This window comes from Aedes aegypti, chromosome 3 (assembly GCF_002204515.2).
Source record: "Aedes aegypti strain LVP_AGWG chromosome 3, AaegL5.0 Primary Assembly, whole genome shotgun sequence".
NCBI lineage: Eukaryota > Metazoa > Arthropoda > Insecta > Diptera > Culicidae > Aedes > Aedes aegypti.
Window position 1 is genome coordinate 51,999,632 of NC_035109.1, and position 17,426 is coordinate 52,017,057.

At 40.5% G+C, this 17,426-nt stretch overlaps 2 protein-coding genes across 4 annotated transcripts in view; one reads left to right on the forward strand and one right to left on the reverse strand.

Moving 5' to 3' along the window:
* Positions 1–8,589, reverse strand: part of LOC5573971 (zinc finger protein 420) — a 29,543-nt gene extending 20,954 nt beyond the window's left edge. For both annotated transcript variants that reach the window (XM_021848869.1, XM_021848868.1), the window contains exons 1-2: positions 7,776–8,589; positions 1,652–2,037 (exon numbers count right to left, since the gene is read on the reverse strand). In XM_021848869.1, the coding sequence (XP_021704561.1) occupies positions 1,652–2,037; positions 7,776–8,318 (929 nt within the window). In that variant the 5' untranslated portion in view covers positions 8,319–8,589. The remainder of the gene's footprint in view (positions 1–1,651; positions 2,038–7,775) is intronic.
* Positions 8,590–12,254: 3,665 nt separating this feature from the next.
* LOC5573973 (zinc finger protein 420) overlaps positions 12,255–17,426 on the forward strand; it is a 30,664-nt gene continuing 25,492 nt past the window's right edge. The window contains exon 1 of one of the 2 annotated variants that reach the window (XM_021848748.1): positions 12,255–12,657. In XM_021848748.1, coding sequence (XP_021704440.1) covers positions 12,514–12,657 — 144 coding nt within the window. In that variant the 5' untranslated portion in view covers positions 12,255–12,513. The remainder of the gene's footprint in view (positions 12,658–17,426) is intronic. The other variant, XM_021848749.1, reaches the window with a different exon arrangement.

Consider the following 17,426-nt stretch of genomic DNA (forward strand, 5'->3'; position numbering starts at 1 on the left):
CTGGGCAAAAATGTATAAAGGGTTTGATGAGGTCCCGAAAACCGTGACGTAATCTATGGACGACTCCTAATGGAATTTCTAGAGGATTTTTTGATATTTTTTGTATACTTAGTATCCCAGCAATTTTAATTGCAGAAATTCAAATTATCTGGTTTCATTGCTACACATTTCCTTTTAATTACAGAACTTATGATTTGTGAGATGATCAGCATACTATCCTTGTTGAAAATGCATGATTAACGTTGTAAAGCTGACTCGAAAGGAATTTCGCGATAACTTTAGGAAAAAAAAACTTGAAAAGCAATTAGAAGGAATTAATAAAGAAATTGCGTGAACCTTCAGGGAGGTAATCTTTGCAGACGTTTTATGATTCTTTAGATGGATTTCTAAGATAAATTTCGATAGGAAGAATTCAGCAAGAATTCTTGAAGCAATCCATCAAGTAATTGCTCAAACATCCGGATATTTGAATCAACTTTTAGAATTCTGCAAATGGGAATTTTTTTTTGTGGCAACAAGAATACAGAACAGCAAACACCAAAAAATTCAGAATTTGCTTCTCAGCTTGAAACTCTTCCACAGTACCATAACATTCATTACAATAAAATAATTCAATTTAATAAAAATTAAAGTTGTCTTTCTTAAGATACCCTTTAGTGTGGGACAAAATTTAGATTCTCGCTCCAGTCCACTTTTCGGATTGCTTTGCGATCTTCGGCAATTTTGTTCATCGTAGAAATACCTATCGAGATCTGTGTTCAGAATTTTTATAAAGGTCAATGGGCGACCTCTGGCGATTTTTCTTTGCAAAAGTAAGTTTTCCCATAGTAAATCCCATACAATCTTTGAACGACTGGCGCTACAATATAGTTTCTCCGATCGAGCTGAAATTTTGCACAGTTGTTATGGGACCTAAATGCAGTCCAAAAAGTGTCCCACACTAATGGGTATCTTAAGAAAGACAACTTCAATTTTTATTAAATTGAATTATTTTATTGTAATGAATGTTATGGTACTGTGGAAGAGTTTTAAGCTGAGAAGCAAATTCTGAATGTTTTGGTGTATGCTGTTCTGTATTCTTGTTGCCACAAAAAATTCTATTTGCAGAATTCTAAAAGTTGATTCAAATATCCGGATTATTGAGCAATTACTTGATGGATTGCTTCAAGAATTCTTGCTGAATTCTTCCTATTGAAATTTATCTTAGAAATCCATCTAAAGAATCATAAAACTTCTGCAAAGATTACCTCCCTGAAAGTTCACGCAATTTCTTTATTAATTCCTTCTCATTGCTTTTCAAGTTTTTTTTTCCAAAAGTTATCGCGAAATTCCTTTCGAGTCAGCTTTAAAACGTTAATCATGCATTTTCAACAAGGCTAGTATGCTGATCACCTCACAAATCATAAGTTCTGTAATTAAAAGGAAATGTGTAGCAATGAAACCATGAATTTTTCATATAATCGTGTCCCAGGATAATACCCATTCTATGTAATCGGCTGACGTTGTATAACCCACTTGTATAACGAACTGATGATCCAGCAAATTGACCAATACCGCGTTCCATGCGTTTGAGAACCACTGCCGCACCTTTTCACATATTACTCCCCCAGAACAAGTCGACACTAGAATCAGAAGCCTATCTAGTACTTACTTTTGCGGAATCGGTTCCTTCCCCGGGTGTTCCTGTTCCATATGCTGCACATACTCGCCATAGCCATCGATGGGAAATTTCCTCTCGCAGTGCTCGCACTGAACATCCTCGTCGTGAATCTTGACGTGTCTCGACAGATGGTAAGCGGTAGTGAACATCTTGCCACACGTCGGACACTCCTTCAGCTTTGGCTCTTTGGGCTCGTGCAGCTTGACGTGATTCGTAATTCCGCGTCTGTCCACAAATTCCCTCTCACAGTAATCGCATGCATACTTCCCGCCCGCTATCCTCGTGTAACCATGTCCTTTCCGGCCACGCGTTTGATTTTTCCGGGGCTTTTCCTCTTCCAGTTCGGCCTCTTCGATCAGTTCTTCCAGGTTTTCCACCTGTTAGGATTATTTTGTTACAAAATAAATGTTAATTGTTTACTTATTTATGTCTAACAACCAAATAATACATGGAAGACCCCTAGAGCAATGAGGTAAGGTTTCATACAAATGCACTATTACGAAAACTTGTGCGAAAATGTAGTAGGAATTTCTAGGAATGTAATGTGTAAGTAATTTTTGAATTAATTATAATAAACTCTTATAAAAATTGATTCAAAAACAAAAAAATGTCGGAGGAAATTCTAGGAGATCCGATTACTTCTTTCCTATAAATAAACTTCGTTGAGAAATTTTCGAAAGAATCTTTGGAGGATTTGTTAACGATATTAGTGATGCATTCTTTGGAGTAATTGCTGGGAGAACCTTTAAAAAAAAAATCCGATTTTTTGGAGAAATTCCTTAGGGAATCCGTGAAAAACATTATATGAACTCCTGAAGAAATCTTCAGAGCAATATCTAAAAAAAAACTTTGGACAAATACCTGGATTATATTTTTTCTACATTGCTTGAGAAGACCATGCATACAGTACTTTGAACAGTAATTTTTGTCGTTATATTACGAGGAATTTTCAATACAGTTAGAAAGTTAGGCATAAGAGAAATGTAGGGACGAATTATTTGAAGAAAAAAAATGCCGTGAATCGCAAGTCAGTCCCATCTGTAAAAAGTAGGCATTGAGACAATGGGCTGTGAAGTTTCCAAATTCGTTTTTCTTGTAAAGAGTGACTAGCAGTGATTAAAACACGTCTGGTTAGAATGAACGAACAAACGTGAATGAGGTATATTTCCTAATAAAATTACTGACATTAAACATTAGCAGCCTACTCTGACCATTTCCGTTTCCACTACAACACTCCTCCTAAACGGCATTAGCTAGTCCTATCATCTTGACCAATTTCTCCAATCTAACGCGCTGCAATGGTTTTGTCAATAAATCCGCTACCATGTCTTCAGATGAGCAGTAGACACACTCCATTTCTTGTTTTTGAATTAGATCTTTTGTAAAGTGGAACTTTGTTGCAATGTGCTTCATTTTCCTCTTTAGTTTCTCTCCTTCTATAATTTTCAGACAACTTTGGTTATCTTCATTAATGACTACTCGCTGTCCATCATTCAGCTCTTGCAGTAGGAGTTTCAACCATACAGCTTCCTGTGCCGCCTCAGCTAATGCGATAAACTCTGCCTCCGCTGTTGATAAAGCTACACAAGTTTGTTTGCGGCATGCCCAGCCTACCGTTCCTCCATTCACCTTGAACGCGAACCCACTATGCGATTTCCGGTCATCTCGATTTTCTGCCCAGTCTGCATCCGAATAACCGATGATGGTCCCGGTCTCCCCTATTTTGCTCAGTCGAAGTCGATAGTTGATTGTCCCCTTCAGATACCGTACTACACGTTTAAGCTCATTCCAATCCTCTTGCGTTGGACGATTTGTTTTCCTGCTCAGGATGGATACAGCTGTCGAAATGTCGGGCCTAGTGTTCACAGCTATGTACAAAACTTTGCCGATTAACTTCTGATATTCGCTGTTGCTTGCTAAAGGGGTTCCGTCGCTTACGTTCTTGACATATCCGGGATCCAAGGGAGTCTTCGAAACTTTGGCATCTATCAAACCACTTGTTTCGATCACCTCTCGAATGTACTTTCGCTGACTCAAGAAGTAATCACCATGACGATCCTTTTCGATTTCCATTCCAAGGTAATATCGGATATCACCCAGTTCGCTGATGTGAAATGATTTCTTCAGGTTTATGACAAGCGCTTCGATCATCTTCGGATCTTCGCTCACCACAACCAGGTCGTCAACATATACAAGCACGTAACACCATCGGTCTTTGAGCTGCTTCCGGTACAAGCACGGATCGGACAGACATCGCTGAAATTGCTGCCGTTCTAGTTCTTCGTGTAGTCTCTGATTCCACGCTCTAGCCGCTTGCTTCAGACCATACAAGCTCCGACGTAACCGACACACCTTGTTTTCGCTTCCCTTCTGTTCAAATCCACATGGCTGCCGCATATATATCTCCTCCTCAAGTTCGCCATACAGAAATGCGGTCTTGATATCATATTGCTTCACAGTCATGTTTTTCTTCGCAGCGACTGCCATTAGCGTCCGAAAAGTGGTTTGCTGTCCCACTGGAGCAAATACTTCGTCGTAGTCTGCTCCGTATTGTTGACTATATCCTTGGGCAACTAAGCGGGCCTTGAATCGTACAATCTCACCGTTGATGTGTCGCTTGATTTTGTACACCCACTTGCTTCCAACAGCCTTCCGCCCTGGAGGGAGATCAACCAATGTCCATGTTTTATTGGTGTGAATCGACTCCATTTCTTCAGCCATCGCTTCTCTCCAGTTTTCGGCGTAAGGCGAAGCCATCGCCTCCCTGTAATTTTTCGGATCATTGTTCCCATCATTTGCTGTTTTCCAACGATTGGAGTTCAAAGCCAAGCACTGGTCAGGATCGAGATCGCTGCCTTCATTATTGAAGCCTTCGAAGTCACTTGATTCGTCTGACTCTTGATCTGGTCTGTCCTGGGAATTAATACTTACGGGAAGACTCTTGCTTGCTAGATGAAAATCCAAGTACTTCTTCGGAACTGTACGCTTTCTTTCGCTCCGCCGGGGTAGATTTGAAAAATGTCGCGATGGGAGTTCTGTCACGTCAACTACGGTGTCTGTAGAGGTATTGCTGATGTCTTCATCTTCAGTGACCTCTTCGTCGGATTCGTGCACAGCTTCCTCAACTTCTGGAACTAAAGGATCACTTGAAACTGTGGTTGGAACGCTTTCGAAGTCCACTGGAATCACCGTTCGTGGCTGTCTGGTTGGTAGAGCACACTTACTTGTGCACTCGTCGATGAAACACACTTCTCGACTCTTCAGGAAGCACTTCGTATTTGGATCGTATAAACGGTAGCCTTTCGTCTCCTCCTCAAATCCGGTCAATACACAAGGTTTTGATTTCGGATCCCACTTCCGTCGCTTTTGTTTGGGCACTTGCACCATAGCCTTCGTTCCAAATACCCTGACATGAGAGATATCGGGCTTCCTTCCGCTCCAGACCTCTTCTGGAGTCAATCCATGACCGCGAGTGGGAGAGCGGTTAACGAGGTACACCGCAGCTGCCGTTGCCTCCGCCCAGAACGATTTTGGAAGGTTAGCTTCAAATAACATACAGCGTGCCCGCTCAGCAATCGTCCTATTTGCACGCTCCGCCAGACCATTTTGTTCCGGGGTATAATCGTTGGTGGTTTGATGTCGTATTCCCATCTGTCTCAAGAAGCTTTGAAATCCTTTATTCATATACTCCTTACCATTATCTGTCCTCAAGATCTTGATCTCCCGACTGCACTGACGCTCCGCCTGAGCGTGGAATTCCTTGAACCGAGCAAGGATCTCTTCTTCAGATTTGGTCTTCAAAAAATACACGAACATCCGGCGGGATCGATCATCAATAAAGGACACATAATAACGGCTTCCTGACGGTGATGGTACCTCCATTGGTCCCGCTACGTCCGAATGGATCACTTCTAGTAGCTCTTCTGCTCTTGATCCGCTCTTGCTGAATGGAATTCGTGTCTGCTTCCCCATTGGACACACGGTACAATCGCCATGGTTCTCATTTGAAATTCGCATTCCACACGCCACACCGTCAGCCAGTTTCTTCACACTGTTGTAGTTGAGATGCCCCATCCGCTTATGCCAAGTTTCTAGCGATGCACAAGCGGAACTCAACATTACTTTACCAGCTGCTTCCGACTGCGCCAGCTTGAACAAGTCATTCTCGATTATTCCGGTTGCCACTAGCTTACCTTCCATGTTGAAGATTTCACATCCACTCGATTGGAACACCACCTTGTAGCCTTTTTTGACAATCTCAACCACCGACAGAAGGTTTGTGGACAGATCCGGAATGTACTGCACGTCATGAACTGAAATTCCATCGTCACTATCCTGACATACTGGATGAAGGGTAGCAGTACCACACGCTTTGATTTTCATCGTTTCCTTGTTCGCACGTCTTGCAGCAACTCCAGGTCCCGGGTCATGTGTCTGGTTGCACCTGAGTCCAAATACCACTGGTTCTTGCCCTGACCTTGAATCGTCGACAAAACAGTGCAGAAGGCATCTGCTTTCTTATTGGCTTGATTATCCGGACAAAACTTCGCTATGTGGCCGAACTTGCTGCACTTCCGACACTGTGGACCCTTGGACTGCGACGAATTTTTCTTGTTTTTCACGTTACTATGGAAAACTTCCGGCCTCGGCTTGAATTTTCCCTTCGCTACGAACGCCGTTTTTTCACTTGGCATTGATTCTTCTTGCAGTAAAATCGTCTTGACGGAATCTCCAGTTATAGCCGCTCCCGAGTTCTTTAGAGCCATCACCATTGGTTGATACCTCTCGGGTAGGCCAGCCAGCAGAAGAACCCCTACGAAACGTTCCGGGATCGGAAATCCAATCTCGTTCAATTGATGGCACGTTGAAATCATCTTGTTGGCGTAGGCTTCCATAGTTCCGCAAGATTCCAGATCGGTCCGAATGAGCTTGTAAAGCAGAGCAACTTCTCGCGTCAGGCCAGTTTCCTCGAACGCGTCGTTGAGCTTCGTCCAAGCTTCCCGAGCTGTCTTGGCTTCACGGACATGGTAATAATTCTCCGGTTTTAAGAACAGAACAATCTTCCCTTTTGCCTTCAGATCCTTCACAGGGTCAACCGCTTCCAACGTTCCATCCGCTTTCTTATTTGGTTCAACGGCTTGCCACAGGTCTTCCACTTGGAGATAAGTTTTGACGGCAAATTTCCAAGTTGTCCAATTTTCTCTGCCGATCAATGGCTCGATTCCGAAGTTCTAATTCGCCATTTCTAACCGTTACTCTGGGCCTATAACCTCTTGTAAAGAGTGACTAGCAGTGATTAAAACACGTCTGGTTAGAATGAACGAACAAACATGAATGAGATATATTTCCTAATAAAATTACTGACATTAAACATTAGCAGCCTACTCTGACCATTTCCGTTTCCACTACAACAGTTTTCCATACGAATATTCAAAATTTTCCAGAGGATTTGATCATGTTCAAATCATAATGAAACTTTCAGAGTTTGCTTTTTACTACGATGTCCTTCCGAGAAAAATATAAAGATGATCAAAATACCATTCATTTTTTTTTGTGACACGAAATCTGTAGTGGGACTGATATGCGGTTACTTTTCATTATGGGACAATTTGACTTGCTTTTTTTTCCTAATTTTTCCGAACAAATCATAACATCTCATTAGTGCAGCTGAAAGAGCATTCGAAGACATGTTGACAACCGACCTTAACTCAATTTTGACGAAAATGCAGATGGGACTAACTTCTGCGATTCACGGCAGAAAAAAACTCGAAAACTTATATCTTCTGGTCTTGGCTTCTGTTTGGTCTCTTTTCGGTCTTTTTTCAAACATGAGGTCTAATGTTCATATTTTAAGAAACTCAGTTTTTCGGTCTTTTTTCAAACATGAGGTCTAATGTTCATATTTTAAGAAACTCAGTTGCTACCAGCCATGAGCTTAATAACACGTGCATTAAATTATCATTTTAATAACGGTATTGACTTAAGGACCAAGCTCTGTCATCCTGTAGGACTCATGTGAGGTTTTCTCACGGAAGAACCAGTGGGAATGTTACAAACGATGTGTTCCGTAATTCGTGTACGTATGTTATATACTTATTTATTAATTGAAACCCACCTCGTAATCGACGTCGCTGTCGCGATCATTGTTATCTCCGAGCTCCGTCTGAATGGCATCATCATCATCATCCCCATCATCGTCCAGGGCTTCAATCAACCCCTCGCCATCGTCGGATCCCGCATCCCGGATGCCATCGCCCAGCGCCACGGCAAAGCACTTCTCCCCTATCAGTGGATCCGCGTCCACTAGCGATATTTCCGGCTTAATTTCGAACACTTCCACCTTGACGACACTCTCCATGCCGGAACCATCCATTTTCCTCCGAGACAGGTACTCCCGGAGCAGCCGGTCGCTCTGCTCGGACCGCTTGAGCAGCCCATAAGCCGTATGGATGTCCGTGACGCACGGAGGACACAAATTCTGGGGCATCCCGTCGTTGCAGTAGATCTGCAGCTGCGTACAGTTGGACATCATTTCCTGCAGCAGAACACCATTCCCCTGCATGTTGTCGAAGATGGGCTGCAGATGGGGGTGCTCCTTCCGGCAGGATCGGCAGATTACGCTCAGATCGTAGTCGCAGCTCATGTCCATCACTTCCATGTTTGAAGGATGATCCGGAGTAGGTGCTGCGGGGCGAGGGTGGCGTCTGGAAAACTGCACTGCGGTGGCGTCTATCGATTTTTCACGAGCAAACGGTAGCACCAATCAATGGATTTAACTTTTTCATAATCACAACACATTCACATTTACTTTAGAACTTTAATTAGGCTAAATTTGATTGTTTTAATAGGAAAAAAATATAAATTAACACGAATTGAAATTTTTGCATCCACTTTTGAGAGTTTGTTTTCTGATTTTGACGTTTACACTCATTCGCATTTTTTCATGCGGAACAACCATTGAAAATAATATGGAAGTACCGTACAGTTTCGAATAGCGTCCACGAAAATATCCTATCCGCGATTTCGATTTGCACCACACGGTGGTTCGCGAATAGGGTCCTAAAGCCCCGTCCCAATTTCAGTATCAAACGCTTAAGTTTAGGGCAAAAACACACACGGAGACGGAATTCAACTCAATTTTGGGTTGTTTCCACGCAATTCCGTAGTTTAGCCCAATAACTCAATTTTGGCTAAATTTCCAAGGTCCCCACTAGGTAGTTTGGCTTTAATTCCATTAGAAAAATATACTCAATTTTGGGTTGATTTAACGCAAAATTGAGTTCTTTCGACCCAAACATAAGAAAAGTGGCATTTACCCAAATTTGGCTTATTGGGCCAAAGTACTCCCATTGGGTAGATGCAGCTCTCTCTATTTTTGACAACATTCGTGTGGGAGAAAGAGAAAACCGAGAGATTTTGGGTTGAAACTATAATCGATATACTTAATTTTGGGTAAAGTAAACTCAAAAATTAGGTTAAAATATTTCTCCGTGTACTGTGCAAAAGGATAGGACAAGTAATGACCAAGAAATACTTCAGCTATCGAAACTACTTGAGCTGTATCCAGTTGACAAGTAGAGCTGATTTCGTAACATTCACACTTAAACGGTTTCGTCGAGAACCCAACAGCTGATATCTCGGTAATAATTTGACGATTCTCGATAATAATTTTACCGAAATATCGGTAAACGTTTACCGAATCTCGGTAACGTTCGCCGAGATCTCGGCAAAAAAATCTGATTGCCGAAATCTCGGTAAAATAAGTACCGAGATTCGGCGTTGAAAATTACCGAATTCTCAGCTGTTGGGTTCTCGGCGAAAAGTTTTACTGAGGTCGGTGAAATAATTTAAGTGTGTTGGTAACGCCTGCCGTACAAATCAAATGGAGCTGTCACTATTCCGTACGGAAAAATGTGTTGCTCCATTATTCCGCAATTATTCTGAATCAGCTGTCAAAATTACTTTGGTAATAAGCAACAAATTGTACTTGACCGCTCTACTTACATAACCTGTGATCTCGCTCTAAAAGCCATGGATAACCGAGTGTTGTTACCAAGCAAACGAATAGATTTACACGTTATTTAACAGTGGAGATAGTTTTCATCCTGGACCATCCATTTGTTTAGAAACAAAGAGCTACACCAAAGACACATTAAAGACCTCCATGTCCATTGCAGTTGCTTAAAATTTTATGGCTCATAAGATAATCTAGAATGCCGTGAAAAGTGTACTGCGATCTGTCAAACTTGGGTACCTTTTGCACTATCGAGGGACCAAATGCAGAACTAGAAGTGGTACCCAATCTGAGCTCAAGTGGGACGGACCTGGGAAAACGATGTGTGGTTGCGAAGGATGTACATGTGGTGTTAGTGTAGCTCACAACGCTGCTAGATATCCTGGTGGCTGAGTGCTGATAAGCATTAGTGTTTGCTGCTTGGCTTGGCCCGCGTTTTCAACCTGTGCTGTTTGGGCCGACCCGCGTGAGCGATTATAGTTAGGCGAGCTTTGTTCGTAGTTGACAGCCGTACACCCACCCTGGTTGTTACCGAGCAAACGAATGAATTTAAAGTTAATATAACAATGCTACGATGAAGAGAAGATCTTGCTCTATCTTCCTGTGGTGATATTTTTCATCCTGGTCTATTAATTTACAGGTTAAGCGGGGGCCACAATGGTCCGTCAACTTCGACTTCGACTTCAGCGTTAACGCATCCGTCAATGTACTAAAAACGTTGACGGATGCGTTAATGCAACACATGCGCACAATACTGCGTTGCGCCGTGCGTTGTTATTATTGTTGAATTGCGTCATTCTCATCGTAGTCTTGTTTATCTACATCAAGTTGTGATCAATTTTTCCTCGGAGTTGAACTTTTGTGTGATGTTGACTGCATTTCTAGCGGAATCCAAAGTTTTGCCATTTTTTTTGTTTTGAATCTTCCGTCACGCGTTGGCTGCTGCGTCAACTTTGAAGATTTTCAAAGTTTAGCACAGCGTCAGCGTTTTTAGTACATGCGTGCGTTAGACGCAACGCATCATTGTGGGGTGCTGCATTGAATATCATTACTTTAAACTTAGCTGTCAGTTAAAGCTGACGGTGAAGTCGACGCCAACGGACCATTGTGGCCGCAGCTTTAATTTCACACTCGGTTACCAATGGCTTTTAGGGCGAGATCACAAGTTATGCGAGAGCTTTTGATTTATGCACTGAAACAAGAGTTGAAGTAATGAGAAATATGAACAAGTTTTTAAATTTAGTATTCCAATCATGATTGAGCTATCAAGAAGGCTTTTTATTTGCGTTTTGTTCCCTCTTGATCCAACCGCATCGAGCGGTAAGCGTTCGCGCTTGACAATCGCAAGATCCTCGGTTCGATTCTAGCCTGCTGCGAGTTTTTAACCATGATATAGTAATTTTTACTGTCGAAATGGTGCTATGGTAAAATTGAATGCATAAAATATTTGAAATAAGTGCAAATTTAGTCTGCACAAATCAAGTGGCGTTGTGTATTTAATTTAACCTTCTAATAAATATACTGCTTCGCGACTAAAAATGGGTAAACCAACGTTCGAAGTTCGATTTTTGACCAACTTCGCCGCGTCGCGAGTCGCTTTGCTATAGAGCGCATCTATGCCCTCCGCCGTGTTCATTATGCGCACTATTGAGAATCGAGTTGCGACGCGGCGAAGTTGGTCAAAAATCGAACTTCGCACGTTGGTTCACCCATTTTTAGTCGCGAAGCAGTATATAGTATTTTCAACTGCAACGCTGTTCTCAGTGTGTGGGAATATTATAAGCCTCAATATTTTTTACTGTGCATGGCCCTCTTTCCGTGCGCATCGATTTTCCACTGGGGGTGCGACAAAGCAAAAACCAAGGTATCTAGAAGGGAGGTACCCCAATGTGTCAGATTTCCCGTTCCGCCATTTTGAAATACCAAATGACAGCAGGCAAGTTTGTTTTGATTGTGAACTAACGGTACGTAGAAACAACATACCGCAAACAAAAACATACCATAAACATATTCTTCGACAAAGATCGCTGTTCAAGCACTTACTTTGACTTATTTGTCTTGATATTGGTTTAATTTCACCGATTTCGTTTTTGTGATTTAGGGATATCAGGTGCAGGGCGTCACAAAGCAGGAATAGAATGTTTTTTTCCACTCTCACGGGGTACACATCACAGGTATTTCCTCATCATCTTTTCAAGTTTGTGGTAGCACTGAACAGTCCATGCTTTGTCTTTCCGAATCTGAAAATAAATGGTTCTTTATCAGAACATCTTCTTCTGCGATTCATAATACTGGAACATTACATTAATGACGACAGTTCGAGTCGTGATCAAAAACTTCATGGATGCAGGAGAAAATTTTCGCTCCACTGTATTTATGTTTCTTGCAGTAAACAATCCTTAACAACGCCATAGAAACCATAGAGTGAAAAACAGTGTACACAAACCCGCCAGCTAGCCAGCTCTCGCCACCTGTCACTTCCATCTCCCCCACAGCTGACCTCACCTCGCACCCACTGACTGCTTAGATTGCTGAACCTCCCTTAAAGAAATCTTGGCAAAAACCAAGCCGCGTCAAAAACGTCAAAACTTTCCGAGCTGAAACTGTGGTGAAAATCCGTCTGTAAAGTGGAAAGTGTTTGCAAATAGTTTTTCCTTCAGAAATTGTGCAAATTATGAAGCCATTCTGCAGCGGAAAAGTGCTCTAAAGTTCAACCACTGCGAGATCTGAGTTTAAAGTATGGATTTAACGTGAACGAACGGTACAACCAAAGGGTAGTGAAAATATTGTTCCTGGATCTTTGTTGGTTGACTGGTGGCGGCGCCCCCCTTAAAACAAAATGGATCCCGGCAGCGATTACGATTTCAGCAGGATTTGCCGCTCCTGCCGCAAGGAGGACCAGTTCTCGCAGACCATTTTCGACTCCGTCGGCAGCAACGGAGTCATGCTGCACGATATGCTGGCAAGCTGCATCCACAAGCAGGTGGGTTTCGTGGGGGTTTGGCAGGACTGGTAGCGGACCTCTAGAGATTTGATCTCTATTTTTATGCAAGTCTCTAAAAAGTATGTTAACGGAAGGTCTCCTAGGTCTAGATCAAAAACATCTCATAAGTTTCTTTTTTTCTTATTATGCTTGCATTGGAACCTAGTGGAGGCTCCAGAGAAACCTTCGAAGGCTTTTACGCGATTATTCTCCAGGAACTCCTTTTCAGATTCCTCGAGAAAAAAAGCTTCAGGAACTCTTCAGGTGCTTCTTCAGAAATCTTTCCAGAAATTCGTCTAGGGACTTCCCAAAAACTCTTCTAGGAATTCCTCCAGAAATTTGTCAAGGAATAATTAATGAAATATATATTCAGAATTTTATCCAGGAAATCCAACAAAACCATCTCAAATAATTTCTTTTGTTACTTTAACAGCTCCTTCAAAGATTTCTACAGTTCTTACAAGGAAATTCTCGAAGTTTTCGAATAAATTCGTTAACAGATTTTGACCCTACATACATAAGAAGATGTAAAACCGAATTTAGTACTAGGGTGCCAGTGCCATTAGTGGACTACCTAAGCTATAAAAAATCATAACAAAATAATGAAAAGCCTTAACAGAGATCTTTTGGCGTCAACAGAAAGATTTCAACCTCTACTGTATGGGAAAAATATAAAAAAGAGTGATAAAACTATTATTTTTAGCATAAAATCGCTTGAGCCACTATTGGTACACGCGTTCCAGTAGTTGCGCTAGTATTAAACGTTCGGGAATGGTACAAGGATTTTTAAACAAAATGGTAAATTTTTGCATAGGTTTAACATTTTTCCCTCGGAACAGCAACTAATATCTTTCGAATGAAGCGTAAAGATCTTCTCTGGGACTTTTCTTCATTTTAAAAACTGCTTCCATCCGTTGATCCACTACTGGTACACGACGGCAACTATTGGTGCAAGGAAGCAAATTTTTTGCGTAAACTTAATTATTTATATGACTTTTTGATAGAATAAAAAGCTGACATTTGGCAAATCGACTAAACTAGAGGCGATCTTTCCGCCAAAAATAACACATGCCGTTTTTATCGAAAAGTAAACTTTTTATTCCATAGTCCAATCTACTGGTACCGTAATCCGGGGGCAAATTGATCACTGAGGCGAATTTGATCAGGTCGGTATCAAAAAACATTTCCTTCCAAGGATGCTGAAGGTTTCATTGGCACAAAAGACATTCTGTGTTCTCTAGTTTAAAGATGTCTTATTATAATTTTGAACTATTTCGTTTTTATTAGGGTAAGTTTTGCATAGGAATATTCACAGTTTTTTAAGGTGAAGCAATACAGTTGGAAATGTCTGTGCCAAACAATTCACTTGTGCAATGCCTACATGTTAACATTGAGTGTTTGAAATGTTGTGTAAGATTAAGTATGAGCTTCTGAACTTATTTTTGATATCATACAGTATAGCAAATATAGTTTTTTTTTGCATATAAACCCGTTTGATTTCGAATAATGTGCTTTTTTCAAGGTAAATTGCCTACATTTAGGCGTATTCGGTAGATTTTCAAAGTTTAATTTTGCAATAAACGGATCAAATGCTCGATTTATACGAATTTTGACATCATTTTCAGATTTAGGAGACCAAAATTTAGTAGACAGAGAAATTTTTAATTCTAAAATCTTTGTGATGTGATGATCAATTTCGCCCCAATGTGTCATTTTGATGTTTTGATATAAAAACTATTTTGAGGATATGTTAAACATTATTTCAATGGAGTACTGGTTTTGCCGAAATTTGATTGACAATATTTGAATTCTGAAGGATAACAAAACAAAAAGTTATAAAATAGGGATCAATTTACCCCCGAATTACGGTACATTACAACCATTGGTACCGGCACCCTATTATGTATTTATTACAAGTCGCGTAATCTGTTTCACAGGTTCTTCACGAATTTTTTCTCAGGTTCCTCGAGGAAAAGTTTAGGGAATTTTCCGAATCCTCCACCAATTATCCCATAAATTCTTATAGCGTTGTTTCAAGCAGTGGCGTGGGAAGTGGGTAGGACAGGTAGGACATGTACTACGCACAAAAACACCTGGGTAGGACAGTCAAAGTATTTTGTCCTACCCACGATTCATACATTTGTTATCTAGAAATAGATGAAGAAATTAGAACAATCTCACTGGTTGCAAAGACAAGTATTTTGATCTACTTTTGGTTAAATTTGGTTAATAAAATTGCTTCAAAAAGACCTATACCCTATTTTATAAACTTGGTCTTTATTTTAATGCAAATCTGTATTTTTAATGTAAAGTCTCTAAAGTATTTATTTTAATCAATATGTTGCTTGCCTTGAATCCTGATGCAAATGTGTACAGGCTCCAAAGAAACTTCCAGAGACTTTAACGGGTTCAACAGGCTCTTCAAGAAATTCGTCTTAGATTCCCCGAGGAAAAACTTCAGGAATTATCATAGTTATTTTGTTTAGAATACCTTCAGAGTCTCCTACAGGGATCTCTGGGATGGTACACAAATTATGTCACGCTAAATTTCAACTTTTTTGAAATCCCCCCTCACGCTTTTTGTATGAATCCTCCGAAATTTTTATAGAAGAGTAGCCCCAGAATTTGCTCCAGGAAATCCTTGACAACTCTAAAGCTACTACCTCCAGTAATTTTCACAGGTATTACTTTGATATTTTTTCCTACAACTATCCTAGAATTTCCTCCAGATATTTTTTCACTTATCCTTCAACCGATTTCGGCAGTTGTTTTCTAGGAGATCTTCCAAAGATATCATAAGAATTTCTTCCAAAGAAACCCTCACAGGGTTATTCCAGATTGTTCTAAAAAATAGCATGAGGGTTGTTTCTTTTTAAGAAACGCTTCAAGAATTCCTCCGATTGTTCATGTGGATTTTTTCAAGAATGCATCCTCGTTTCCTTCCAGGAATTCAAATTTCTTGAGGGGTTCTTCGAACTTCTATTATTTTTTCTAGCAAATCATCCAAGTATTACTCCTGCAGTTTTATTAAGCATTCTTTAAAAAGTATCTCAAACAATTCCCATGCAATCTACAAAAGTGTACTATATTTTTCCATTGGTTAATACTATAGCATTTTTTTCAATAATTCCTCCGATCATTCCTATATAAATTTCAATAGGAATTCTGTCCAATGTTTTTCGAAAAAATCTTGTAGCGGCGACATTCCTGGAATAATTCCTTAAAAAAAAGTTTCAAGGCTTACTTGAGGAAATCTGGAAGAATCTTGAAGGAAATCCCTAGAAGTTTCTGGAGAAGTTATTGATTGGCTTTCAGAAAACGTTTTGACCGGATTTCTTGGTGGATGTCTCAAGAAAATCGATCACTAGATAAAACTTTCTTGAAAAATTTCTGAGGATTTCAGATGATATCTGCAATAATCTTTGGATAAATTAATGTCTGTGGTTATCCTTGGGAAAATTAAGGTTGAATTCTTGAGGTACACTAAACAAAATTCTTGGAAAAATTCCCTAGGGAAGCTCATGGAGGCAGTTTTTGAGCAATAATCACTAAATGAACTCCTTTAGAAATTTTCGAACTAATATCTGAACAACAGAAAATCATGGAAAGCACATACAGAAATACTTTTTTTTTTTGGTTTTTTTTTTTGTATGTTTTTTTGTTTAGTTGGAGCTGCCTGACAGCTTAACTTGTCAAGGCTGAACCCTCGGTCTGGCTTTTGCCAAGTTTCCCCTCTACCAGGACCAATACTCAGACGGACTAGGCAATGGCGCCCACATGAACACTGCTTTTTTATTAGTATTGTGACGTGGTAGTTTTTGAAAAGTACCCACATTCTCTTGCTTCTGAGAGAAGGAAGCATTGTGAAAATCAGCAGCTCCATCAGAACTTGTTTGAAATAGTAGTGTAGTAGTGTCATTACTAATACTGTCTAGTCGAAACGGTTTTGAATAATTTGTCATTCAAGTGCTATTCTGATTACTCCTGTCTTTTACGTAAGATTAGAGTCTTAAATGTCAATTGTTGTCAAGTCTTAACAAAGTTAGGCTGTTTAGTAAGAGTTCTAGTTAATTTCATTTTTTATTGTTAAAAGTATTTATTGGTCATTACGTTCATATATCCTTAAAGAAAAAAGTCGCTTTCCTTGTCTGTTCAACAATTTTTCGAAACTAGCAAGTGTACCCTAATGATCGATCTCAGCGTCTTACTTTCCATAGTCATTTTTAGATTCTATAACATTCCCCAGAAAACCATTCCCCCGAAAACCATTCCCCAGAATTCCGTTCCCCAGAATGAACCATTCCCCAGAAAATCGTTCCCCAGAATGTAACATTCCCCAGAATTCCATTCCCCAGAATGCACCATTCCCCAGAAAGCTATATGAATATCCATTTTTTTTTCTTTTTTTAATTATTGCTTTGCGTGAGTCACCTTATGTGGGGACGCAGATTGTCGTAGCGGTAAACGCGCAGCTATTCAGCAAGACCAAGATGAGGGTCGTGAGCTCGTATCCCACCGGTCGAGGATCTTTTCGGGTTGGAAATTTTCTCGACTTCCCAGGGCATAGAGTATCTTCGTACCTGCCACACGATATACGCATGCAAAAATGGTCATTGGCATAGTAAGCTCTCAGTTAATAACTGTGGAAGTGCTCATAAGAACACTAAGCTGAGAAGCAGGCTCTGTCCCAGTAGGAACGTAACGTCAGAAAAGAGGAAGAAGAGTCACTTATGTGACAGGCTAAGGTCTGATGTGACAAAACAAATATG